The sequence below is a fragment of the Lynx rufus genome, unplaced genomic scaffold, assembly GCF_022079265.1.
Source record: "Lynx rufus isolate CCGP_SWC_20201006 ecotype Redwood Valley unplaced genomic scaffold, mLynRuf1.p SCAF_4, whole genome shotgun sequence".
Taxonomy (NCBI): domain Eukaryota; kingdom Metazoa; phylum Chordata; class Mammalia; order Carnivora; family Felidae; genus Lynx; species Lynx rufus.
In genome coordinates this window covers 25,657,477-25,685,000 of record NW_025814856.1, presented here as the reverse complement: position 1 = coordinate 25,685,000, position 27,524 = coordinate 25,657,477, and the positions used below count along the sequence as shown (strand labels likewise).

Sequence of the window (27,524 nt, the reverse complement as noted above, 5' to 3'; positions counted from 1 at the left end):
GCCAATACTTGGAATTATAGTCAGCTTGCTTCACTTCAGCCGTCCTGGTGGCTGTGAAATGGCATCTCATTTTGGTTTTAATTTATTAAATTCCCCTTATGGCCAGAGAAGTTGAGCACCATTACATATGTTTACTGGCCATTTTAATACCCCATATTGTGAGGTCTTTCTATGTTTTCTTTTTTAAAAAATATTTATTCATTTATTTTGAGAGAGAGAGAGCACACGAGTGGGGAGGAACAGAGAAAGGGGGAGAGAGAATCCCAAACAGGTTCTGTACTGTCAGTGCAAAGCCTAACGTGGGGCTTGATACCATGAACCATGAGATCATGACCTGAGTCAAAGTCAACAGGTGAACGTGTAACCAACTGAGCCACCCAGGCACCCCATGGTTTTTCTATGCTTTCTTATAAAAGCTTTGTTTCATTTAGATCTATAATCCACCTGGATTTGATTTTTGTGCATGGCACAAGGTTGTAGATGAGGCCGTATTCTTTTTTATTGCTACATTACAAATTACCAAGTTGAGCAGCTTAAAAAAACTCATTTATTAGCTCACAGTTCTATGGGTCAGGAGTGAGCTTACCAGAGTTCTCTCCTGAAGGTATCACAAAGCTGAAATCAAGGCATCAGCTGGCACTGATCTAGAAGCTCTGGGAAAGAATCAGCTTCTAAGCTTATTTAGGTTATTAGCAGAATTCAGTTCCTCGTGGTTTAGGACTGAGATCCCTGCTGCCTTGCTGGCTGCCAGCCAGGGGCTGTCTGCTCTCAGAGTCCACTGGCATTCCTTCTCATGGGGCCCTCTCCGACTTCAAACTAGCCATAGCACTGAATCTTTCTCATGCTTTGAACCCCTTCACTTTTTAATGTTTATTTTTGAGAGAGAGAGAGAGAGAGAGAGAGGGAGAGAGAGAGAGAGAGGCAGAGAGAGAAGGAGACAGAATCTGAAGCAGGGTCCAGGCTCTGAATTGCTAGCACAGAGCCCAACAGAGGGCTCAAACTTGTGAAGTGTGAGATCATGACCGGAGCCAAAGTCGGATGCTCAACTGACTGAGCCACCCAGGCACCCCTGAACCCCTTCACTTTTATTTTTTTTCTTCAATATATGAAATTTATTGTCAAATTGGTTTCCATACAACACCCAGTGCTCATCCCAAAAGGTGCCCTCCTCATACCTATCACCCACCCACCCCTTCACTTTTAAAGGCTGATATGATTCAATCAGGCCTCCTTGGATAATCTCCTTATCTTTAGGTCAATTGTATACAACAGAACTATGGAAATGATTTGCCATCATATTCACAGTTTCTGGGGACTAGAGAGGTAGATCTTTGTGGGGCTGTTGTAATTTTGCCTACCAAAGAGGTCAAGATTAACTTTTTTTCCGGATGGATAAAAAGTTGACACAGCCCCCTTTCCCCACTGCAAAGCAGTGCTACCGTTATCGTAATTCAAGAGACTGTATCTATGTGCATCTGTCACTGCGCTCTCCTGTCCCACTGGGTTTTTTTGTCCTTCTTCTTCCTCTTCTTCTTCTTTTTTTTTTTTTTTTAGAAAGAGACAGAGAGAGAGAGAGATCTTAAGCAGGGGAGGGGGGGCCAAGGGAGAGAGACGGTGACAATTTCAAGCAGGCTCCACACTGAGCATGGAGCCCAATGCAGGGCTCGATTCCATGACCCTGGGATCATGACCTGAGATGAAATCAAGGTGCTCAACAAACTGAGACACCCAGATGCCCCTTTCCTTCTTTATGCCCCTTTCCTTCTTTATGCCTTTTTTTTTTTTAACATTTATTTATTTTTGAGACAGAGACAGACAGAGCATGAACGGGGCAGGGTCAGAGAGAGGGGGAGACACAGAACCTGAAACAGGCTCCAGGCTCTGAGCTGTCAGCACAGAGCCCGACACGGGGCTCGAATTCACGGACTGCAAGATCATGACCTGAGCTGAAGTCGGCCGTTTAACCGACTGAGCCACCCAGGTGCCCCTCTTTATGCCTTCTTTACAAAGCCTGGACTTACTGTTGCTTTATAATTAGGTTTGACAGCTGGTCATGTAAATCATCTAGCATTGTTCTTCTTCAAGACTGTCTTGCTTGGGGCACCTCTGGGCTCAGTTGGTTAAGCATCTAACTCTTGGCTGTGGCTCAGGTCATGATCTCACGGTTCCTGAGATCAAGCCTGGTGTTGGACTCTGCTGAGAGTGCAAAGCCTGCTCGGGATTCTCTCTCTCCCTTCTCTCTCTGCCCCTCCCCACTCTCTCTGTCTCTCTCAAAATAAATAAATAAACTTTAAAAAATGTTTAGTTATTTTTGAGAGAGGAGGGAGCAGAGAGAGGGGGGGACAGAAGATCCGAAGTGGGCTCTGTACTGACAGCAGGCGGCCCAATGCGGGGCTCAAACTCATGAACCGTGAGATCATGACCCGAACTGAAGTCGGACGCTCAACTAACTGAGCCACCCAGGCACACTGTTAAAAAATTTTTTTTAAAGAGAACAAAGACTCTTGCTCAACTGGCTCTTTACTTTTCTTTATACATTTAAGAAGCAGTTTATTAAATTACATTAAAAAAAAAAAACCCTGCTGGGATTTTAAATGGGTGTACATTGAATCTATACATCATTTCAGGGAAATCTGACATCCCTATGATAGAAAGTCTTTCAACTCACAAATACTGTCTACATCTCCATTACTTTAGGTCTTTCAGAATTCCTCTAGTACTTTGTATTTTTCTGTCCAGAGGCCTTCTACATTGTTCTTTAGATTTATTCTTAAGATAAATTCGGTATTCTATATTTGTTGATACAATGGTGATTAGTATCATTACAATTTTTTTCATTTTCTATTTTTTTGTTGCTGTCATATAAGAATATAAGTGATTTTTGTTTACTTACCTTATATTTAGCAATCTTGCCAAATATTTATTAATTCCAACAACTTATCTATAGATTCTTTTGTACTTCTGTGAACACAATCATGTCATCTGCAAAAAATGTTAGTTTTCTTTTTCAATTCTTGTCCGTTTTTTTCTCTTATATTTATAATTCCTTATCTTCCTTTCACAACTGAGTTTCTTTGGGAAGTAAAAATCTTTAAAGATCTCTCCCTCCTTCATCCTGTGAACAGTCTTAATATTTGGCCTGATGAAAATAAGAGCTGTCTCTGATGTCACCCACAGTGGCCCCAGCCCCTCTAATTGTGGTCCTCTGCTGACTCAAAGCAAAGCATCTGATGCCTCCTACAGGGGCGACCATGGTCCACATCACTATGCAGACAGGCTCGTCATGCTCCAGGGACACTGAGTCATAGAGAGAGCTGTTCTGAAGACCAGCCATGGTCTACGGGGGATGCCTGTTCCTGTTCCCTAAGGGGCTCAGAAGACCCCAGGGAGAAGTCCAGGAGACAGCCTGCTGTGATGGTTACACCACACCCTCATGGGCATCTGGCAGGGCAGCTTGGGGTGTTTGGGACGCCCAGCTACCTCTACTGCCTGCTGTTCCTGTTCACGTAGTGACCCTGACAATTAACCTGGCTGACCTAGCTCTGCAGAGTGAATCCATCCGTGGTCATTATGGGCAGCTGAGCAACTAAAGGCATTTGGAGAAATAACTGTGGTTAAGGAACATAAGTGACTCACGGTAAAGCTGTTCATCCTATGACACCCACTGTGTAAATGTCACCTGCAATGAGGTGAGTTGAAGGAAACAGGCTGTGCATTTCGGTGGGGCGGGAGGAGCAACTCACAGGATTTCCGACAGCTCTCCGCAATGGCATCATGGGTTCTAGTACCATAATCACAACCCCCATGTTCCAACATGACCTGGCATGAACCAAAAGGTTTTCTAGGATTTTCATTCTCTCCAACCAGCTGGGTTTCTTCTTGGCCTGTGTGCCTGAGTACATAAAATAAAGGGCAGCACTGTGTTTGTCCTCTGGCTACAGCTCTAAGCCGAGTGACAGGCATGAGCAGGCTTTAAGATCACATGCCTCTGCACTGTCATTTAATAAGAGACTGAATGTTCTGCTCTGTGGGGCCTCTCAGTGCTTTACTGGTATTATTTGTTAATAAAAATGAATTATTTGCTATATGGCATTATTTGCAATAGCCAAAAAGTGGGAACTACACAAACATCCATTTAAATAGATAATATGTGTATAACCATACAATGGATAATTATCCAGCCATAATAATGAATGAAGTACTGATACATGCTACAACATGGATGAAACTTGAAAACATGCTAAGTGAAAGAAATGAGACATTAAGGGCCACAAGCTGTATGATCGCACGTATATGAGATGGCCAAAACAGGCAAATCCAAAGGGACAGAAAACAGTTACAGTTGCCAGGGAATGAAGGGACGGGGAAACTCTGAGTGACTGTGAACAGTTATGGGGATTCCTTTTGGGAAGATGAAAATGCTACGGAATTATTTGGTGGTAACAGGTACACAACCCTGTGAATAGATATATATTTTTTTAAGTTTTTATTTTTTATTTTTTTTTAGTAATCTCTATACCCAACGTGGGACTCAAACTCGCGACCCCAAGATCAAGCGTCACAAGCTGTTCTGACTGAGCCATCCAGGCACCACAACGCTGCGAATATATTAAAACTACTGAATTATATACACTTTAAAATGGTGATTTTTATGTTATGCGAATTATAACTCAATAAAAAAGTGAATTATTTGCTATGAGGTCAAATGTCAAAATTATTCTGACCGTCTTGACCCTGAAAAGCCCTCTCCTTGAAGGAGTTTGGAGGTTGAGGGATTATGCGGCATGGAGTGGGATTTCTGCACGTGGCGGGTGGAATTAGCCTTTATATAATCACACCTCTGTATGTAGCCATATCCACAGTTACAGGCCACATCACTGAACTGCATTCTCTGCCTTGATTTAAGAAAGATGGCATTTGTGTGCGGAGGTCCATGGTGCCTCTGCAGGGCCACAAGGGGTACACAACCCTGGCCTCTCCTTGTCAGGGGTCACACGGGAGCCTTAGCCCCAAAGGAACCCTGCTGCCAATGCTGCAGGGCAATGGCACTTAAGTGGCCAGAATCTCAGCTCCGTCATTGCAGAGGTACGTCCCGGGTGACCCTCTGAAAGGGTCACCACCACTGCACCCTCCTCCAAGAAGGAGACGGAGAGCACGGGATGAAAAGCTCCCTTCTGTTCAATTAGCTTCTTTTCAAGGATCAGAGCCTGGCTGGCAGGCGGAAAATTCCACACGCTAATGAAACAAAAGGGAGCCGGAAAGGAGAGCAGATAAAGGGCACAAGCTCAACCTCCCTGCATTCTTTTCTCCGTGCCTGGAAGGCAATTCTAACCGCCAGGGTCCTGGTTAAATCTCCTTGTGCTTCACTTTTCCCGGCAGCACAGAGAGGAACCAGGTCTATTTCAGTACTGCCTTCACCAGGGGACACAACCACTGGGCACGAGGGGTGATTTTATTTGGTAAATGGACCATGGCATGAAAAACCACTGAAGCACATCATGAGAAAGCAAATCTCCCTTCACTGTTAATCTTCTGATTCCATCAGCGAGGAAGGCTGTGTTCGGGCTGCCGTATCTTTCACACCTCTCTAGACTTTGTAACAAAGAGAAAGGAGTGGCCGTATTTTTGGTAGGGTAGAATTAAAACACTGTTTAAGGACATTGTGCTTATTTAATTTTTTAATATTAATTTACTATTTATGGCAAGTACAGCAAACAGAAATTTCTGCTTTACAGTAGTGATATTGAGATCACTCTTAAATTGATTTAAGGTAAAAAGAGGGACTCAACTCTAAAGAAAATACAAAAGGAAAGTAGAGATGTTATACAGATAGGACAAGAATCATAAAGATGGTACAAGAATGATAAAAATTTTGGAAACTTCTTTTTCTTTCTGTCACTTTACTAATGAACATGTTTAGAACATATCTAAAACCATTCTGTCCCACCCAGGCCATCTCCTTGGCCCTGGTCTTTCTAATTCATTTTTCAGTGCACACCTCTACACCGGTCAGGATATCACTGGGTTAGCATCCAATGGCCAAGATGGGGGACTGGGTGGCTCAGTCAATTAAGCGTCCGACTTTGGCTCAGGTCATGGTCTCACAGCTCATGGTCTGAGCCCCTTGTCAGGCGCTGTGCTGACAGCTCAGAGACTGGAGCCTGCTTCAGATTCTGTGTCTCCCTCTCTCTGCCCCTCCCCCATCACACTTTATGTCTCTTTCTCTCAAAAATACATAAACAAAAAAAATGTAAGAATCCAATGACCAAGAAAATATCAAAGGAGCTCCCATAAACATGCACAATTCTTGCCTGCAGACAGAATCAGTGACTTTGGGAGTGAGGGCAGCCTCCCAGGCAAAGATACTATCAGAAACCAGAAAGAATTTACCTGGTGAGGAGTTACCACCAATTCTTCAAGAATAGTCCCCAAACTCAAAACAGGACATCTTTGAACTTTTCTGTATATTTGAAATAGTTCATGGTAAAATGTTGAACCACCACCACCAAAAGGGCAAAAGTCACCACCAGAGAAGATGACACTATTATTATGATACTCTTGAATACTTCAATTATAAAATTAACTTACCAGTAATAGATCTTTATCAGCGCTGACGGCCAAAGGAGAAATGAGGCTACAAATGCCAGGATGGGGAGGGCCAGCGTCCCACCTGCGATCACAAACATGTTGACCACATCAAGATCCATCCTGCTCTTTAAGGCTGGCAGACACCTGCAGGGCTAAAGAGAGTCACAGCATTGAAACTCTGTCTCAAGAGAAAAGGGGAAAAGGCAAAGTGGAAGAGAGAAGGACCCAGAATGAGGGTTAAGGTCAGGAGGAAACAAAAGCTGACCAAGTGCTCAAAAAATCTAAATAGGCATAACAACTAAATATAATAAAGAATCCTTGAGAGGATCCTGAATTTTTTTTTAAGCTATAAAGGATGTTGTTAAAACAAATGGCGGAAATCTGAGAACAGATATGAGATGGCATTACTGTATCAGTGACACAATTCTTGAGTGTGACGATGAAATTGTGGTTACGTTTATACGTAGAAAATCTTTGCTCTTAGGAGACGTCTGCTGAAGTATTAAGGGGTGAAGAACAGCTACTCAATGTTCATTTCTGCTACTCACTTTTAAAAATTGAGAAAAAAAAGTCACTGGGGAAGGGGAAAAGAGAGAACATTAAAGCAAATGTGGCAAATGTTAACCTCTGGTGAATCCAGGTGAAGGTTACATGGTAATATTCTTTCAGCTTTTCTATAAGTTTGCAATTTTTAAAAATTAAAAGTTAAGGGGTGCCTGGGTAGCTTAGTCAATTAAGCCTTGCATCAGGCTCTGCACATCGGGCAGTGCACAGCCTGCTTGGGATTTTCTCTCTCTCCCTCTCTTTACCCCTGCCCCCCAATAAATAAATAAACTTTAAAAATAAATAAATAAAAATTAAAACTTAGGACAGAGAACCTAAAAGACAGACAGAAATGGAAACCATCTATGTGTGCGCGTGAATGCTACTATCACGGAAAGGATGTGTTAACAAATCAGTAACAGTTCATCTAAGGTGGGGAACTAGTAGCTGGGGTGTTAAGGATAGAAGGAAAACTTGTTTTTTTACCATGTACCTTTTTAAACCTTTTGGTTATTATCACATATATGTATAATAGCCTATTCAAAAATAAGTCCCATACAATAAAAAGTTAAGAGGGAACAAATCAAAACGGTAGAATTTGCACTGTATTTTCTGAGGTCTTCTTGAAGACTAGATGAACACATCTGAAGGCTAGAATGGGAGCACCAGGAGGGCAGGGACTATCGTGTGTCCCCAGCTCCGAGAGCAGGGCTGACACAGCATGCAATAAATGGGAGTGACTATTCCAACAAGACTTTGTTAGAAAGAGGCTGCAGGCTCTTTGGCCTGCTGGCAGAAAGTGATCAACCCTTGGTATAGCACACCAGTCCTGTCAAACAGGCAGGGTGTTTTATTTCATTTTATAGGCTGGGAAAAGTAAGGCACAGAGAGGCTAAGTAACTTGCCCAAAGTCACTCAGCCGGTTGAATCAAGATTACAAAACAGGTTTCTCCTTGGACCCACCCCCTCTGCACCATGCTATACGTCGTCTAATTTTTTTTTAATGGCCTTTTTTTCAATCTTCATAAGCTCTCTGCTGTTAAATACCTACACTTGTCATCACTCCTAATTTCTCCATGAAGCTATGGCATCTCCATTTATGTTCTGTCCTCTACAAGGGGTTGGTGAAACAAGCCCCTCACAGTCTAGGGGGAAGTGGAGGAGACAGACGAATATATAGGTGGGTTAGATGGTTCTTAGTCACACGCACAGGCTCTTTGTGGGTACCATGCTGAATCTGCAGGAATGAAAGCCCTCTCAGGGGCAGAAGCACTGTCTGTGTTTCTGATTCAACTGGCCTCTCAGCTTCTCAATCACTATAAACACTTTTCAGCACACTTAAGTCACTGGCCTGTTTTCTCCTAGAACTAGAGCTCCTTGAGGGTCAGGCCAGTCCGTATGTTCTTTCTCAGCGCCCCAAGAATAGTACAGGACACAAATACGGTGCAAATGAATGAATGAAAAACTAAGTTACAAAACGGGCTCAGTCCTGTTTGTTTTGGGGACAATCAACCATTCCCAATGATGCTGTAAGAGAGCTGACTTTTTTCTTTCAGTAATTACAAAACTCCCTGGAGGAGTCACCTATTTAACGCAGGGTACAATTTACCATGCTAAAAAGGCCTCACTGTCAAGGGGTAAGCAAATTACTTTCAGACTGAAGAGAATTTTAGAAATCTGTTTGAACATTGGTCACAAAAGAGTCAATGAAAATAGGAACTGTCACCTTCAAGAGGACTTTTCCAAATCACACAAAGTCCCTAAAAACTGCTGAGGGTTACTATGAATTCCGATTCCTGAGCTGCAGGAGGTTAATTACATGATGTTCCTTTTGACTAGGAACTAGAACATTTTATGCCCAAAGCCATTATTTCACTGACCCTGACACTGGGGATGGTAGCCCCAAGGTCTAATCATCAAAAAGAGGCATCATGGCTTTGCCAATGCCTGTTATGGACCTCTCCATCACTTTGGGGGAAAGTTTTATCCGGCTCCACCTCCCATTTAATTGCAGAATGAACTTCTAATTAGGAGTTTTTGTAGAGCCTGACCAATTAAAGAAAAAAAATTTTAACATTTTATTTATTTTTGCAAGACAGAGAGAGACAAAGCCTGAGAAGGGAAGGGGCAGAGAGAGAAGGAGACATGGAATCTGAAACAGGCTCCGGGATCAGCACAGAGCCTGACACGGGGCTTGAACCCACGGACCGTGAGATCATGACCTGAGCAGAAGTCAAATGCTTAACCCACTTAGCACCCAGGCACCCCTAGCCCGATGAATTTAGTAAGGCATGGACTTACAGAGAAGCCTGTTGTACACTTTCCCTGAACAGGTCAAATATGGACAGGCCCCGGGTGAAGAAACTAATGCTTGCTTGCTTGCTTCCTTCCTTCCTTTTTTAAAAACGTATTTATTTTTGAGAGAGAGCATGCATAAGGGGGGATGGGCAGAAAGAGAGGGAGAGAGAGAATCCCAAGCAGTCTCTGTTTTGTTAAAGCAAAATAAACCGTGAGATCATGACCTAAGCCCAAATCAAGAGTCGGACGCTTAACTGACTGAGCCACACAGGTGCCCCGAAACTAATGCTTTCTGACTCTTCTACACACATAGTATACATAAGGAGGAAGTGACGATCCCTACCTCTGCATCATCCTTCATTTTAAAGAGGACTTACCCCAGCCTTTCTTTAAAAAGGAAGCTCTCCTACCCTGCTGAGGTTTGTTTATAGGATACTCTATTGTACCCAAAGGAGAGTCTGGAGACAGGAAAACTGAAACCTTGTGAACCTGGAACCGCCAATGACTGAAAGTCAACTAAGGGGTGGAGAGTGGAATTTCCCAAAGGATGGGGCCCATACAATTGATGTTTGCTTGCAAGATGACGTTAGGGAGCAGGAGAATACTGAATAATGCTCAGGGCTACACAGCATTAACTGGGTAACATAACACTGACACGCATACAGAGAAATCAGCTTTCAGTTCTTATTCAGTTCTGTCTAGGTCAAAGAGAAATTCTCAGTATGGTGTTATTAAACACCTCTGTAAGCCTTCCCCTCCTGCAAGCAACAGTAACTAGCTACTTAATTACATGGTTTCTTTGTGTTGATTTTTTTCCCTCCTTCCTCTTCCTTCCTTCCTTCCTTATTTTTTTTTAAGATCTAATATTAAGCCCTTCGTGAATGGGCCAGCATTCCATCTAGCAAGTAGAGGGATGCTTTCAATTTATGAAAATTAATTTTTAAAATTAAGTTAAAAGGAGTCAACTTAAAGAAAAATGCACAGTAGGCGATATATAGGTCTGGTGAAAATCATAATGGTGACACATGAATGGCTCGGGCGCCAACCAGGCTGAGGGGGGGCACATTCCCACTGCCTCTCTACCAGGAAGAGAGCTTGGTTTCCTCAACTATTAAATAAGAACACTCATCCAAATCACCTCTTCTGTCTTCTCCTACTCAGACTTAAAACATTTCTCAAATTATACCAGGCAATTAAAGAGTAGGATCTGGCTTGCCCCCTCAAGAATCTTACTCCCTGTTACATGTTCCCAGAACCTAAAACAGTACCAGGCAAATATCTGTGGCTTGACAATGCTTATTGCCCGAATTCTTGAAAAAGATTGAAAAAGAGAAAAAAAAATTGCACTCGTTTTATGTATCTGTTGTGTGAAAGCAAGGCACCCCAGTGTTAAGGACAATGACCTCCGTGGCCTTGTGGCACAGGGCGAAGAGAAGCTCCATTAGGAAGAGAGCTGTCCGTTCTGACACCAGGGAGAGTCACACAGGCTCACACCCCAGACTGAGCCTGCCATCCGGCCTCCTCCTGTTAGCATCCAAGCTGTGCATGTAGGGCCTGTATCTCTGAACACAGGGATGAAGACTGATTGGATAGAGGAGACACCAGTGGATCCACATAAACAAACGTTGCATCTCAAAGTCCCTCGTCTGGGGGCTAGGAGTAAGGCATGATGTGTCACGACTGTCTTTTCACATTCTCACTGATTTGGAAAACTGGGAATCCTGAGTTCTAACACCTTAATCTCAGGGTACAAAGCAGAATTCCAAGAGAAAACAGAATGTGAGACACTTTCAAAGAATCTTGCCTTTCCCTAGATATTTTACTCATACACCATCAAGTCTGACAGACTAAAGTTCTGGTCTCTTCAAAATAATGATTATTGTAACAACAATAGCAACAGTAATAACCAGGACCATCACAGCCAAAGATACAAGACTGACAACCTCCACCTACTAAATAACTACTGTAAACCACGCCCCACACAGGCAGTTCATATACATCCTCTCATCTCATCCCTCACAACATTATGAGGTAGAAAGCATTTCTCCCACTTTATTTTTTGATAAGTATTTTCTTATTTGTTTATTTATTTATTTATTTATGAGTGAGTGGGGGAGGGCAGAGGGAGAGAGAGAATTTGAAGCAGGCTCCACACTCGGCATGGAGCCCGACACAGGACTTGATCCCACAGTCCTGGGATCATGACCTGAGCCAAACCGACTGAGCCACCCAGGAGCCCCTCTCCCACTTTAAAGATGGAGAAACTAAGGCTTAAAGAATTTTAAAGTGCCCCACAGGTCACCTGGCTGGCGAACAGAATGGTCTTTATTTCAAACCAATCCTACAGATGTCCCTGGTTCATGCTCTGTTGGTTTTCTCTCAGGGTTTTCTGGCTGCAGGATTCACTGTGCATCCACTATGCACAAGGCAGGGGGTCCAATGTCCCCATTGGCGCTCTTTGCACTTCTCTAGAACTGTTTTAAGAGCAAGTAACATGCTAACTTTATAAGTTACCCATTAATTTATTACCCTATTCCTGCTGGTATCTTTTAAAAAACTTCCCAGTGCCGCTTACAATTTTTTCCCTTAATTCAGCAATATGAAAATGCTTTCTCCAATGTTTTCCGTTAGGGAAACACTAAGCTCCTAAAATCTGAATATACTATCCAAGCTCTTAAAGATTGTTGCATCTACCCAATGCTGCTTTCTGAAACTAGGCCCTTGTCAAGATAAACCAATCCCTCAAAACTATCACTAATGATCAACAGTTAGAAAAAGATCCTCTTACGTGGAAGCCCCAGGACTGAGGACACAATAATTCAAGAAACGGCCAGTTCTAACTCTTATCATACATATCATCTTCATCCTGGAAGAAAATCACACTGAAATTTCCCAACAAGCAGTTAAGCTTGCTGAGGCATCACTGAAAGTGTGGCATGACCCCCAGGAATACTGCTGTGAGGTGCCCAACTCTGCCCCCCTCAGTCTGGCTTTGCAGCTCTCACAGCCCTGCTGTTGAAACCAGCATGCGGGGTCTGGATTCTGAGATGTTCTCCTCTCTCTCCCCCTAGATATTCCCATGGTGCTCTCCTCACTCTCTCCACTGGATATTCCCACGATGCTCTCCTCACTCTGTCCCCTGATATTCCCATAATGCTCTCCTCACTGTCTTCCTCGGACAGCTCTCCATCCCTACATCCTCCTCCACCATTCCCTTCTTTAGGGAATTCCAAACTCAACATGCCTGGCCAGTACCCCCTTCCAGACTTTTCCAAAAGCCTTTTGACTACCACATGACTCAGAAGTCCCACATCTCTCCCCCTTCTCCTGATTCATTCATTTGTGCCCATCCATCTAGCTTCCCAGACTGTGATACATCTTTCACTCTTCCTATGTCCCCCTCTACTCCTGTTAATGCACAGGTGGAGAGGTGCCAGCACTGAAGCCAACTTGTGAGTCTAGACAAACTATGCCGTTCAATACATGACTATTTAAATTTAAATTAATTAAATAAAATTCAGAGTTCAGTTCTACACTCACACCTGTCACATTTTAAGTGCACGGTAGCCACATAGTAAAAGGAGCTGTCCATATTGGACAGCACAGCTTTAGAGGGTCTATACCCCTGAAAGCCTCTTGCAACCAATTCCTTAGGCCAATCTGGTTCCACATTTACTAGGAATGTTGGGTGGGAAGAAAAATTCCCACTGGGTGTGAGATACCAGGTGTGAGACAGATCACAGCTCCCTCAGCCACCACACTGGGTCCGGGTCATCCTTTCTTCTTGCTCCCATTCTGTCACATCCCTAACACTAGTTGCCAGGGGAATCTTCACAACTCACATCATGCATTAGGCTGCCCAGGTCTAATGTGAACTCAGACTACTTGATATGATCCCAACCCAACTTCCTGGGCCAACTCCCACATCTCTGCCTGCACCCCAAATAACCAACTCCCGTCCCCATGCCAGCCCTGCACAGCCTCATGCTTTGTCTTTCCCCAGGCTGCCCCCTTCATGTGGAACACTCCCATGTCCTGGCTGCCAGATGAACCTCTCTGCCTCTCTGCCTTTGGGGCTGATTCGAGTATCACACTCCCCGGGTGTGCATCTTGGTTCCCAAAGGCTCAGTTCTTCTAGACCTCCAAGCTTCGTACCCTCCTCCTGGCACACTCTGAGAACTGTCCATAGGGGGCTTCTGGGTATGTATCTAACCTGCAGGTGCCCAATCTCCTCCCCCCAGACCACTGAACCAGAGAAATCACCACTGCAGGTTGGCCTGGAGAGGGGTTTTTTGGGGGCTTATAGAGGAGCCTCAGGCTCTTTAAAAGCTGCCTTCTTTTCTTTTCTTTTCTTTTCTTTTCTTTTCTTTTCTTTTCTTTCTTTCTTTTTCTTCCTTCCTTCCTTCCTTCCTTCCTTCCTTCCTTCCTTCCTTCTTTCCTTCCTTCCTTCCTTCCTTCCTTCCTTCCTTCCTTCCTTCCTTCCTTCCAAGCAACAGTGTTAAAAAGCCATACTCACTCTTCAAAGAACACAGCCTTCTCTCCCAACTGCTCCTGGCTCTGACAGAAGCTGAAAATGAGATTCTGGAATCACAAGAAAGAAAATGACAAAGCATTAAATCGTAATGAGAAGGTGAATGAATTGCTAACAGCCACAAAATTGCTGGCTTCACCAGAGACGGAGGCAGAGGTGGCGCGATGGCTGGCATGGCCTTCTCTCATCCTGGGCACGGGCACAGGTGTGGCTTCATAGCCCACCTTGTGTTTGGCTCACCTACCCCAATTAAGAAACCAGCACAAAGGGCAGGGCACAGCAGATAATGAGCCAGGCCTAGGAAGGCATGAAGGAGGTCAAAGAAGAAATGTGCAGTGACAGGACAGAGCTGGGAGTGAGTTGGTGACTCCTGGACTGCAGTGGGGAGAAAGGCAAGAAGCAGGGTGTGTGTGGGTGGGGGTGGGGGGGGTGGGGGGGGGGACAGGCACACTCAGGTGAAAGGGGGCTCTGAGACCTACAAACGTAACTAAGACCCCCAAAGACTGAAACTTGCCTTCTCCATTCGTCATTAGGGTTTCCCTAAAAGTTGTACTTAGGAAGGAATGAGAAGGGGCGCCCGGCGGGCTCCATTGGTAGAGCATGTAACTCTTGATCTCGGGGTTCAAAGTTCGAGCTCCACACTGGGTATAGAATTTATTTAAACATTTTTTAATTAAAAAAAAGAGGGGTGTCTGACTGGCTCAGTTGGTAGAGCATGTGACTCTTGATCTCAGGGTTCTAAGCTCGAGCCCCACACTGGGTGTAGAATTTATTTAAACATTTTTTAATTAAAAAAAAAGAGGGGGGTCTGACTGGCTCAGTTGGTAGAGCATGTGACTCTTGATCTCAGGGTTCTAAGCTCGAGCCCCACACTGGGTGTAGAATTAATTAAACATTTTTTAATTAAAAAAAAGAGGGGGGTCTGACTGGTAGAGCATGCAACTCTTAATCTCAGGGTTCTGAGTTCAAGCCCCAAGTTGGGCATAGAGCTTACTTAAAAAATAACATAACACAACATAACAACATAACACAGAATAAAGAAAGGAATGAGAAGGTGGCAGCCAGGGAACAAAGGAGGATAATGTTTCTACCAGAGTGGCTGCTAGAGGGACCCCACAGCTCAAAACCAGGGCTGGAAAGGGAGACACAGTGCCAAGGCACCATGGCAGAAGAATGGGAAGGTAAATCCACAAAACCCCTGAATTATTTCAGAGGAGTCAAAGAGTTAAACCTAAAACAGTAAAATAAAACCATGGAAGTTCTATAAGACAACATAAGAACTCTGTTTGAAAATATCTGAGCAGGGAAAGTCTAAGTAAGATAGAAGGTCCAGAGGCCATAACGAAAAGATTAACATGTTCACTGCATAAACATGTTTTCAATGTCCACATGGAAAGATACACCATGACCAAGATCAAGATTTGTCAATACATACTCAGACACAACAGACTAATTTCCTGAATGCACAAAAGGTTCCTAAAAATCAAAACAACAACAAAATCCAATAGGAAAATGGGCAAATGATCTGAGTAGATAATTTATCAGAAAGTAAACACAAATGACTTTCAAACATATAAAAAGACCCTCAAGCTCATTTATAATAAGAGAAATGCAGATTAAATTGACAAGCTAATGGCAGTCTTAATTTTTTAAAGTGGTATCCTTTTTTTTTTTTTTTTAAGTTTACTTATTGATTTTGAGAGAGAGCACACAAGGGAGGGCAGAGAGAGAGGGAGAGAGAATCCCAAGCAGGTTCCACACTGTCAGCACAGAGCCCAATGCTGGGCTCAAACTCACAAACTGTGAGATCATGACCCGAGCCAAAGTCAGCCACTTAACCAACTGAGCCACCCAGTTGGCTCAGCAATCTTTATTTACCGTACCAGCAAAAAACAAAAAGTTTAGAAACAGTCTATGTTGCAGAGACTGTGGGCAAATAGATGCTCTATACAATGTACCAATTTATATTCCCATGAACAAACTCTATGCATGGCAATTTGTTAAAGTCTGTGACATTGTAAAATGCACATACCTTCAACCTAAGAATCTCTTCTAAGAGTTTGTTTGTACCTAGTGTATGAAATCATGTTTGTGGAAGGTTACGTGTCACGGTAGAATCTATCATGGCAAAGGAGTGAAATTAACTCATATGCCCACTTATAGGGCATCTGTTAAGTAAACAATGGTATAGCTTTATAAGGAAGTATTATGTATAGCCATTAAATACAAATAAAATTAAACATAAGCCATTAAAATAATGAGGCAGTTCTATTTGTCTTTATGAGTAATGACCTCCAAGGTTCATTCTTTTTTAAGATTTTAAAAAATTTATGTATTTATTTTGAGAGAGAGAAAGGGAGAGAGAGCATGAGCAGGGGAAGGGCAGAGAGAGAGGGAGTGAGAGAATCCCAAGCAGGCTCCACAGTCAGCAAAGAGCCTGATGCAGGGCTTGATCTCACGAACCGTGACCTGAGCTGAAACCAAAAGTCAGACACTTAATCCACTGAGTAACCCAGGTGTCCCCCAAAATTCACTGTTAACTCAAAAAAAAAAAAAAAAAAGCAACACCAAAAAACAAGAAACAGCAGAGAATGGATAGAATAATACCTTTTGCATTAAAGGAGACAGAAAGACAGAAAGAGAGGAGAGGGAGGGAGAAGGATACACAGGAAACTGGTTACCATGGCTGCATCTTGTATCTTTTGACCTTTTTTTAGAGACAGAGAAGGAGCAGAGGAAGAGAGGGGGAGGGAGGGAGGGGGGGGAGGGAGAAAGAGAGGGGGAGGGAGGGGGGAGGGAGAAAGAGAGGGGGAGAGAGGGAGAGAGGGAGAGAGGGAGAGAGGGAGAGAGGGAGAGAGAGAGAGGGAGAGGGAGAGAGGGAGAGAGGGAGAGAGGGAGAGAGGGAGAGAGGGAGAGAGGGAGAGAGGGAGAGGGAGAGAGAGAGAGAGAGAGAGAGAGAGAGAGAGAATCTCAAGCAGGCTCCATGCTCACCAAGGAGCTCAACATGGGCATGATCCCATGGCCCAGGATCACAACCTGAGCGGAAATCCAGAGTCGAACGCTGGACCGACTGAGCCACCCAGGTGGCCCCCTGTTATATCTTTTGAATTACTATCATGTCCATGTGTAAGGCTTTCTCTATTTAATTACAAAATATAATATAAAGTCCTGAAATAGAATGGTCTATCCTGCATTGTCCAATACGTTGCCACTAGCCACATGTGGCTGTTTAAGTTGATCAAAATTAAATACAATGTAGAGTTCAGTTCCTCAGGTGCACTAGTCACATTTCACCTGCTCAAGAGCTACATGTAGCTAATGGCCACCATCCTGGGCAGGGAGCATAGAGAACACTTTCATTAGCACAAAAACTTCTTCTGGCCAGTTGTGGACTCTAAGCTAATTAAAAGGCCCACAGCAGGGGCGCCTGGGTGGCTCAGTTGGTTAAGTATCCGACTTTGGCTCAGGTCATGAGCTCACGGTTCATAAGCTCAAGGCCCGTGTCAGGTGAACTTGAGAACCATTCCGGGCTCCACACTCTCTCTCCCTCTCTCTTTACACCTTGTGGGATTCTCTCTCTCTCTCTGCTCCTCACTCACTCCCACTCTCTATCTCTCTCAAAAATAAACAAATAAGTAAGTAAGATACAGTTCAATTTATTAAAAAAAAAAAAAAAAAAAAAAGGCCCATGAGAGAGAGAGCGACCAAACCTTAATTGTTTCACATAATAAGGGAAGAAACAAATACAAATATGAAGGCCGGTAGCCTGCCTCCCTCTCTCTCTCTCTCCACAAGCTACACAGGCTGCCTACTAAGATAACAAAGACTGGGAGAGCTCCTGCCTTGTGTGACTATCCAAAGGTTAAGTCAGTTTGACAGGAACTTCAGTCCTTGATCAAGTCCAGCATTCTAAGACAAAAGATAAGGATTTCCATTCTGGAACCATACATGTGCATAAACTGGAAATGCATATCTCCTTTGTGGCTCTGGGAGAGGTACTGATAAGAGGAGTACTCTGTCTCTCTAGGTTCCAAAGTGCTAGCAACTGGTTCCCCTGGGTGTTCTGGCTCAAGAACCAGCCAAGCCCACAACTCCCTCCCCTGCTTCTACCCGCTAAGGCAGCTTGTCGGGCAAGGAAATTCAGCCTAGCCTGGCTGGTCCTGTGGGCAGGGAATCAGAGAACCAGATAATCCTGTTACCCCCGATTGCCTGGAGAAGGGGACACAGTCAGTGGGGAGAAAGTTATGCAGTTCAATCAGGACTTCTGCTGGAAGGGAAGTAGCTCATGTGTCTTGCAGCTGTCTTCTAAAAAATTGTATCAGTCAAGAAACAAGCAATAAAATACGCAACGTATGCCCTGACCTAGCCTAGAATCTTCAAAACACCACTGCTCGGGTTAAGATGTAGACTATGGTGATCGTCTGAAATAACTGCCTGCCAAGAAAGCCCAGGGGCGCCTGGGTGGTTCAGTCGGTTAAGCATCCAACTTGGGCTCAGGTCATGATCTCATGGTTGCAGGTTTGAGCCCTGCGTCAGGCTCTGTGCTGACAGCCTGGAGCCTGCTTCAGGTTTCGTGTCTCCCTCTCTCTCTGCCCCTCCCCCACTTGCACTCTGTCTCTGTCTCTTAAAAATGAATAAACGTTAAAAAAATTTTGTTGTTGTTTTTTTTAATTTTTTTTTTAATGTTTACTTATTTTTGAGAGAGAGAGAAAGCATGAGCAGGGGAGAGGCAGAGAGAGAAGGAGCCACAGAATCTGAAGCAGGATCCAGGCTCTGAGCTATGAGCACAGAGCCCAACATGGGGCTCGAACTCACAAACTGTGAGATCATGACCTGAGCCGAAGTTGGACGCTTAACGGACTGAGCCACCCAGGCGCCCCCAAAACTTTTGTTTTAAACAAGAAACTCTACAGAAATACAAGACAGTCTCCTGCTGGATAAACGAAGAGCCAAAGTCACTTGACCTTTGATCTCCAAAGATCCCAAAGCCTTCAGGCTCTCAGGGAGTCCAGAACAAATTTTTATTCCAGCACCTCTCTTACAGATTAGTGCAAATGCATGCACTGTCATCAGCTGAGGTCACCTCTCAAAGGTAAAGTGCTAGAAAGAGCACCGCTTAAGTGACTATCTTCCACATGACTGAAAAGAATTAAAATAGCCTTCTATATGGGTATGCAATCGCAGAGGGCCTAAAATAGAACCTCAGCACCCCGAAGAAAAACATTCTCCCATTGTGGAATCTGTGATTCGAAATAAAAGGAAAAGCAAGGAGATTAAAGAGGGTTTTATCACTTCTAAAGGAGGTGAAGTTGGTCGACAGCATTTTCTAACTGCAGGAACAAAGTCGGAGTTCCACAAAAAGGAGCCCTGTTATCAACAGCCAGGAGGTTTTTTTTGTTGTTTTTTTTTTTTTTTAATCAGGACAAGATTTCTGGCTCCCAGCAGAGGCCCAGCATTCAGGGCCCTTTGTGAGCTGGTCCCCACCTTCTTTCTAGCCAGAATCTCCTTCCGAAGGACATCTCTGTAACCCAGGAGAATCAGCATCAGAAAAAGGGACATGGTGAAACCACACGGGAGAGTTCACAGTTAAGAGGAAAACAGTTCTGTTTAGAACTTAATCCACATTAAAAAAACCCCAAATCAAATGTATTTTAAAAGCAATAGTAAACATTAAACAAAATTAGGTCATAACTGCAATCCTGTGCTAATTCTTAGAACAAAGAATAAATCTCACGTGGATCATTTTAAAGCCTGATAAATCCTTCCAGTTAACATTTGGTGACCAGTGCTATTGCAAAAAGGACATTTTTGCAAACATACCCAATTGATCTCTCAAGGGCTTGCTTGTTTGATTTTCAAGCCTCTTTCTCCTTTTCTTCATCAGGTGTCACACTGCCAGATCCTCATCTATTACTGCCTTGACATGTCATTCCAGCAGTTCTCCAACATCGCTTGCTTTCATTTCATGAAGTCTTGCCTCTCTCACAAGAGTTACAATTTCAGTGTTTGTCCTGTATGTATTTGCAAAACATCCTACGAGCTGGGAGAGATGACCAAGATGTAGATGGTCCCGGAGCCTGGCTTGAATACAGAGGGAGGGGTGATAGAGTGGAGGCTCAGTCTGTACGTGGCAAGTTCATCACTGAATATTTTCCTACTATGATGACTTCTGCTTCCCCTCTATAACCTGGAAACCGCAGGGAATCAGATACCAGAAATGCTGATACTCTGACCCTCTGGGTGACCGCACCTGAGCCGGTTTTTTATTTTTCTCTATTTCCCCCAATCTCTCTACCTGGAAGATGCCCATGACTTACCCCGATCTTTTCCTTCACGAATCTTTCTGGCAGAGCTAGGAGTTATCTCCTTCAGTGTACCTGCCCTTGGTCCCCCAGGCATTAGGAACCTCCATGCCTCAGATATTTTGTCAGCATACTCGTCTCTTGTGGCCCTAGGGATATGTGTCTTCTATCACAGTACCCGTGAGAACACTCACTACGCCCTCCATGAGGCTGCAAGTCTTCAACACAAGTCTTACTACATCTCTGCACCTTGCCACAGCACTTGAGGACACATTGCCTTGCCTGTGGCAGGCACTTTGTAAATAAGGATAAGCCAGGAGGTCACAAATCAACAGGGCTGTCCACCAGTGCCACTGCAGGCCACTCTTTCACTCTGTTCCTCATGGTCACCAACAAAATGAACAATCTTCGCAGTGCTGAGTTTTAGAGGCCTTTCTCAGATGGGAGGCTGGGGCTCAGAGAGGTTAAGCAAGCTGCCCAATGTCACACAGCTCTTTCTCTGCCTCCATCCCATTCCACTAGTGGCTCCCAGTGGTCCTCAGCACGATTCACACGGCTACATAGGATTTCATACCTTCCCGTCTCTCAAGCATCATCCTCTCCTGTCACACACACCCCATCTCTGAGTGAGCTATAATCCCTGACATGTCATGCTCTTTCATACCTCCACGGCTCTGGCACGCATGATACCCTCTCCCCCATGTGCCTTTTCTCCCCCCCTGCCTGGTGAGCTCCAGCTCATCCTACAAGTCTCGGCTGGGAAGCACAGCCCCAGTCTGTAAATGCTCCTTGGGGGATTCAGTTCTGCAGTTCTACAGCCTGGGTTCAAATCTCTGCTCCGCTACCCACCAGCTGTGTGACCTTGGCGAATCAGCTGACCTCCTACAGCCCCTGTGAAAGGACAAAATGAGAGGATGCGTGGAGACTGCCCCAAGCAGTGACAGGCAGATACCAAGTGCTCACTCTGTAGAGCCGGGAAGACCCTGCCTGCCCTCCCAGGCCTGGGGAGGCAGCCCTGCCACCCCTCCATCCCCTCCAGTGCCACTCAGATGCGGGAGTCAGTGGGCGTGTCTGTGCTGCTGTCTTGATACTCCCAGAGTCTAGCCCATTGCTCCATTCCCAAAATTCATCACACACAAGGCTCGAATCTTGTTTGGGGTATATCACAAAGTAAACATCCAACGCCAACAGCCACAGAGCCACAGCTTCTGGAAAACAGCCCAAGGCAAAGGCTGCTATTACTTTATATAATTGCTTCACAAAAAGAAGAGGATCCCAACCTGCAGCAGTGTAAGAACCTCTCCCCACGTCATCCGCAGACTGCCCTGTGCCCCTGAATCAGCAGTTTCCTTGGTGCAGCCCCAAACGCATCCAACAACAGGCAGTGACACCCTACGTGGCTTCTGGGATCGGAAAGCCTGGAATACGATCCAGAGGGTTTCTGAGGGCTCAGTTTAGGAGCATATCTTGACCTTCTTTCAAGAGACAACTACATCCAAGGTCAGATAGGACTGTGGTTTGCAAAAATTGTGTCTAGATCAGGGTTTCTCAGCTGTGGCACAACTGACATTTTGGGCCAGCTAGGTCTTTGTTGTGGGAGGCTGTCCTATGTATTGTAGGATATTTAGCAGAATCTGGGACCTCTACCCACTCGAAGCCACCCCTAAGTCGTGACAAGAAAAAATGTCTCCAGACACTGCCAAATGCACCCTTGGGGACAAAGCTGTCCTCAACCGAGAGCCCTTTTGGAGGAAGTGAACCCACTGACCTCCAACCCTGGATTTATTGCTAAAGTAAATCAATAAGGAGCATTCTTAGCCACTTACTATATCTACCTTGAAACACTGTCTTCCAGTCCTCAGGGATTTTTTTTCTTTTAAGTTCACAGTCTTGAAGGCCTGGCTGCACAGACTCCCCCAGGTAGCATTTTAAAAATGTAGATTCTGGGAAACCATCCCCAGAGATTCAGATTCATTTGGCCTGGGGCAGAGGCTGGACATGGGTATTTTAAAAAAATTCCCTAGGCGGTGGCGCCTGGATGGTTAGGTTGGCTAAGTCTCCCACTCTTGATTTTGGCTCAGGTCATGATCTCACGGGTGTGAGATCGAGTCCTGCTTCAGGCTGACCGGGATTCTCTCTCTCCCTCTCTCTCTGCCCCTCCCTTGCTCCTGTGCATGTGAGTTGCACGCGCTCTCTCTCACTCTCAAAATAAAATAAAATAATTTAAAATTCCCTAGGCCATTCTAACACGCAGCCAGGATGGAGAAACACTGCTAGAAGACATTTCATTTGATTCCGTCTTCTCCCTAATCCTTTGAACCTGGCAGGGTTAAACGACAGTGAACCAGAAAGCGAAAATGAGGCTAAGGGGATTTGAGTATCATCCTAATTCTTGACAATGAAATATCCTCGGCACATTCCATTTCTTGGTCCGCAAGTGACTTGCCAGAAAGAATGGAACTTAACCCTATTCGCCCATGGCCTTTTTGATATAAACAGCGCCATCCTGCAAAACTTTCTGGAAAGATGGAAATGTTCTCCATCTGCTCTACCTAATACAGTCACTATTGAGCACTTGAAATGTGGCTAGTGTGACTTAAGAAGAGAATTTTTAAATTTATTTAATTTGAAGTTGATAGCCACCATGTTGACAGTATGAAAAGTATTTATGTCCCTACAGGGTCACAGAGATAAAGTCCTATAGCCTGCTAAATGCCACAGAACCATGAAAACTTACAAAAATGTATGACTTAAAATATTTAAGCACAACAGTCTTGAAATTATCAAAGGCAATCGTAACTTATGCCAATAATCAAATTAGGAGAAATTTTAACGATTTTTTTTTTTCAACCCACTGAGCCGGTTTTCCAGCATATTCCAAACACTTAGCTTTGAGGGAGACATTCCTGGTCCTTTTCTTTTGAACACTCATCACTGTAAAAATTGACCTAGTCACCAAAACAATCAGGCATTGGTAAAGAATATGACTGGTAGGGAAGGTGATTTCTACTCTGAGCTACTTACTAGGAAAAAACACTCACTGTTATTTTCCTTCCCTCCCTAATCCAAAGTAAATCTTTGATTCAAACCTTTTGCCCCAAAGATAAGTCTGAACCAACACATAGTGCAAACCCATGTAACCTCTAAGAACGAGTGTTTTATCTTCCTATCAGTAGTTTCACAATTACTTACAATTGCATGAACTGTATTCACACGTTTACTCTACATATGTGCAGCCTCACAGCCTCACAGAACTCAAAGCTCAGATTTTTAAAGCTAAAAAACAGAAAAGACCATTCTTTCTACCAAAGCAATGGACGGTGTAGTGTCGAAGAAAGCTTCAGAGGCCTTTCTGACCACACACACAAGATGCTTATCTCAGGGTGCCTGGCTGGCTCAGTCGGTGGGGCATGTGACTCTTGATCCTGAGGTTGTGGGTTCAAGCCCCCTTTGGGTGTAGAGATGATTTAAAAATTAAAATCTTAAAAAAAAATGCTTACCTCTTCTTGGTTGGGACTCCTCTGGCCCACCTCTAAGCAGAGTCAATATGAGCCAGTCAGTAACGATTGAATACATTTCCAGTAATTCAAAGTGGAGCCAACACTGTCTCACTCTCCATAATAGCTGGTGCTTACTGAGTGCTTACCACATGCTGGACCTTGTGCTTTATCTAAATCTTACCATTGCCTTCTGAAACAGGTGCCATTACCAGAAGCTAAGACTCAGAGAGGTTAGATAATAGGCCAATGGCCATACAGGTAGCAGTGGTAGCAGTGGGATTTGGACCCAAGTCTCTCTGATTCTCTGGGGGGAATCCTCTGGGTCATGAACAAAAACAAACCTGTAATCATAATGTTAGGTACCATGCTGAGCCATTCTCCCTGTGATCAGGCTGTAGCTCAATGAAGGGAGTTTAGTGTTGCAGGGTTCAGAAATTCTGAGTCTATCGTTACTTTGGAAACCATGTCATAACTCTCCCCACCACCCCACCACCCCGGATCTCTCTTTCTCTCTCTCTCTCCCCTTTTGTCCTGGGGCTTCACCAGGCAGATGGGAAAAAGGGTCTTGAGGAACGCTTCTGATCCCACCAGCATAGCTGCCCCAGAGAGCACAGGCAGACACATGCAGACAGAACTTTCCAAATGCCATCATGAAGGTGGAAGGCAGTAGGATCCCAGTTATAAGATCCCAGGGGAGAAAGGAATCACTTTCAGTTGGGGCCAGGGGAGGAATCAGAGGTGTGTTCCTAGAGGGGACCGCTGAGCTGGAGCTAAGGTAAGATTTAGACTTCAGAGATTCCAGGGAGGGCACTCCCAGAGGAGGGAACAGCCTAAGCAAAGGCAGCAGGTCACCTGCCTGGATTATAGCACAGGAGGCAGGGGGTGGGGGAGGGGGGAATCAGGATACAAAGAGGGAACAGAATCTCCAGGGGCTTAGGCTGATGGGCTGGGGCAGTACTGGGAACCCAGGAAGTGAGGACTGACCATCCCAGGACATGTTTAGCATCCCAGCCCTGGTACTTCTTAGCTGTATGGCCTCCAGCATGTCCCTTGTCTTTGGGCATCAGTCTCCTTGAGGAGGACACCCAGGACCCCTCGTTGGTCTGAGAAAATATTTTTAGAAAAATAAATTGGTGCTAAGAACATAGATTATTAATTTCTCTTATTTCTGACTTCCTATGTTATAAAAATGTTGATAAGAATGTATTAGTTACAGTTGGGTAAAAATAAGTCTAGTGGTTCAGAATGGGGGCTTTGAGGTCAGATTCACTGTGCCCTGGGAAGGGGGCACATTCTTCCTCTGAGAAATGGGCATAACATTGGTACCTACCTCTGGGAGCTGTTGGGAGAAGTAAGGCAGGTAATCCTCTAAAGGTGCTTAGCACATGATCTGGCAGCCAGTATTTATTCTATGTCAGCTATTATTTATAATAACTTAACTCCCAGCCAGGTAGAGCCAGCCATTAGGGTTTTCTGAACAGGTGAGAGGTGAGGCAAATGCTGGTCTCCAGTCCAAGCTGAAACCTCTTCTTAATCAACCAAACCTCGGAGCACAAAAAGGGCTCAAGGTACATATCCCTGGATGCACAGCCTCTAGACCCTCTAGCACCCTCTTCCTCTCTCCCTATCTCTCTTGTCAACTTGGCCTCCTCCACTCATCTGCATGTGCTCTGCCCTGCAGCCAGCGTTACACAATCCGAATTTCCAAGGCTGCCAAGAAGCCAGTGAAAGTGTAGGCGGGGGATGCTGGGGGTTGCCGGGCGGCACCAGGCTGTTGGGATGGTTGTACCAGCATCTTGACTCAAGGGTTGCTGGGAGGAGAGGGCATGAGGCCAGGGGAACTGGGGTGGGCTGAGGAAAAGTGAGCTAAAAAGCTGCTGGGGGTAGGTATTGGCTGGGGGAGGTCCCGAGGGGCGCAGATATCTGGGGACCGGACGGGGGGTTGGCGCCATTAGCTGGGAGGTCGAGCTGCAGCCTTTCCTCGGGAAGTGAGAGGAACGAGGGTGCAGGAGCCTCCAAACCATCCAGCCACCCGGAGGGACGCAGAAGGACTGGTGCCGGAGCCAGCGGTGGGAGGCGGAACAGAAAAAGGGTGCAGGTCCCCGACCCAGCCTCACCTCGTCCCTGGGCTTAGGGCAGCAGGCCGCCTGGGAAGTAGGGGCATCTGGGATTCGGGGAATGTCAAACCTATCCAGGCACTGGAGGGGAGCGTGCAGGGGCTAATGCCGGAGCGAGAGAACCGAGTAGAAACAGAGGTGCAGGTTCCCGACCCATTTCGCCCCGTGCGCCGCTTGCGGGGCGGCCAGGCAGCCTTGCAACGAAAAGTGGAGGGCAGGTCACAGGGCCGGGGCGGGGGGGGAGGGGAGCCCCCGGATACCCTCCCTTTCAGGTGCGCACCCCCCGCCCGGCCCGCCGGCGCTCACCTGACCTGACCTCAGGCGCCCGGATAGTGCCGCGGGATCCAGAGGCCAGTCCTCGTCCCCCAGACGCGCTCGCGTCCGGCAGCTGCGCTCGTGCCCGCGTCGCTCGGTTCCCCGCGCCCGGCTCAGCCGGACGCCTTAAAGGCGCGCCGCGCCGGCCTGAGTCAGCCGACGGAAAAGCCGGCTCCGCCTTCGTCGCCCCTGGCGCAGCTCCGCGGCTGCAGCGTCCGGTCTAATCTAAGCTCCTCTGCGCCCCAGCTCAGAGCGTTAAACCCGGAGGGGCGAGTTAGTGGCGTCCACAACCCGACCTCCGCAACCTGTCTCCAAGCACTTAAGAGCCCAGGCCCCAATGCCAGCGCCTATTGCTCTCCGCGCTCAGCGCTAAGTGCCGAGGGCAGAACCCGGCCACCCCGCCCCGCCCCTAAACAGCTCACTTAGGGCAAAGGCTACGGACTGGGACCCAAGGAGCCACAGTTCCACAAGGCACCGCCAGAGTTCGTCGAGGCGTTGTTTCATTTACTGAGCAGCTACTATGTGCCTAGTGCTACTGGGCACGTGGCTCCAAAGTGACTCTGGCTGGATCTCTGCCCCCCAAAAGCTCAGAAAGATACGCACAGGCTCACAGGCAAGCCAAGCAACACTGCCTTACACATGTCGTCTCATTTAATACTGTAAGGTACGCGTTGTGATTGGCTTCCTTTCTCAGAAGAAAGGTGAGCCGCTTGCCCATGGGTTCAGCCTATAAAGGACAGAATTGGGAATTCAAACCCTGCACCTGGTTCCAAAGCTGGGGGTGGTGGGGGAGAGGGTGGGACACAAAATAGTAATCTTGGAAAGGCTTTCATCCACTGCTGGTTGAATCCCCACTATGGTCATTTCTTCTTTTTAAGGACAGTTAAACCTAATTAGGCAAATAAATAAAAAATTAGGAGGGGAGCATAAAAGTTATCACCCATTAAATTCAAATGGTGTTGTTTGACTAGCTTATCTACCACAAAGCCGGGATTTTTGAGCATCTGGCCTCAGTTTACCACTGCACCCTCATCTAGTATTCTGAGGGTGCCCAAGCTGAATTCTACCACTTTGGCCTTTGAATGGGCTGTTCCCTCCACCAAGAACTCTTCTTTTTCTTCTTGGCCTGACTACTTCCTCTTGACTGTGCCTCAATTTATTTATTTTTTCTATGCCTCCATTTAGATGTCACTTCCTCCAGCAGGCCCACACTGCACTAGGGACTTCTTCCATCAGAGTGTTTATTCATTCATATAATAAAATCTTACTGAGCACTTACTATGTGCTGAGCAGTGTGTGAGGGGTGGGGGTGAGGAGTGGTATCTTCTGC

At 45.5% G+C, this 27,524-nt stretch overlaps 1 protein-coding gene across 2 annotated transcripts in view; it reads right to left on the bottom strand.

The window, feature by feature from the left end:
- The window catches only part of ABHD6 (abhydrolase domain containing 6, acylglycerol lipase), a 53,281-nt gene extending 26,779 nt beyond the window's left edge, over positions 1-26,502 (bottom strand). Inside the window, exons 1-3 of one of the 2 annotated variants that reach the window (XM_047096598.1) lie at positions 26,186-26,502; positions 13,946-14,010; positions 6,589-6,740 (exon numbers count right to left, since the gene is read on the bottom strand). In XM_047096598.1, the coding sequence (XP_046952554.1) occupies positions 6,589-6,707 (119 nt within the window). In that variant the 5' untranslated portion in view covers positions 6,708-6,740; positions 13,946-14,010; positions 26,186-26,502. The remainder of the gene's footprint in view (positions 1-6,588; positions 6,741-13,945; positions 14,011-26,185) is intronic. The other variant, XM_047096599.1, reaches the window with a different exon arrangement.
- Between the last annotated feature and the right edge of the window lie 1,022 nt (positions 26,503-27,524).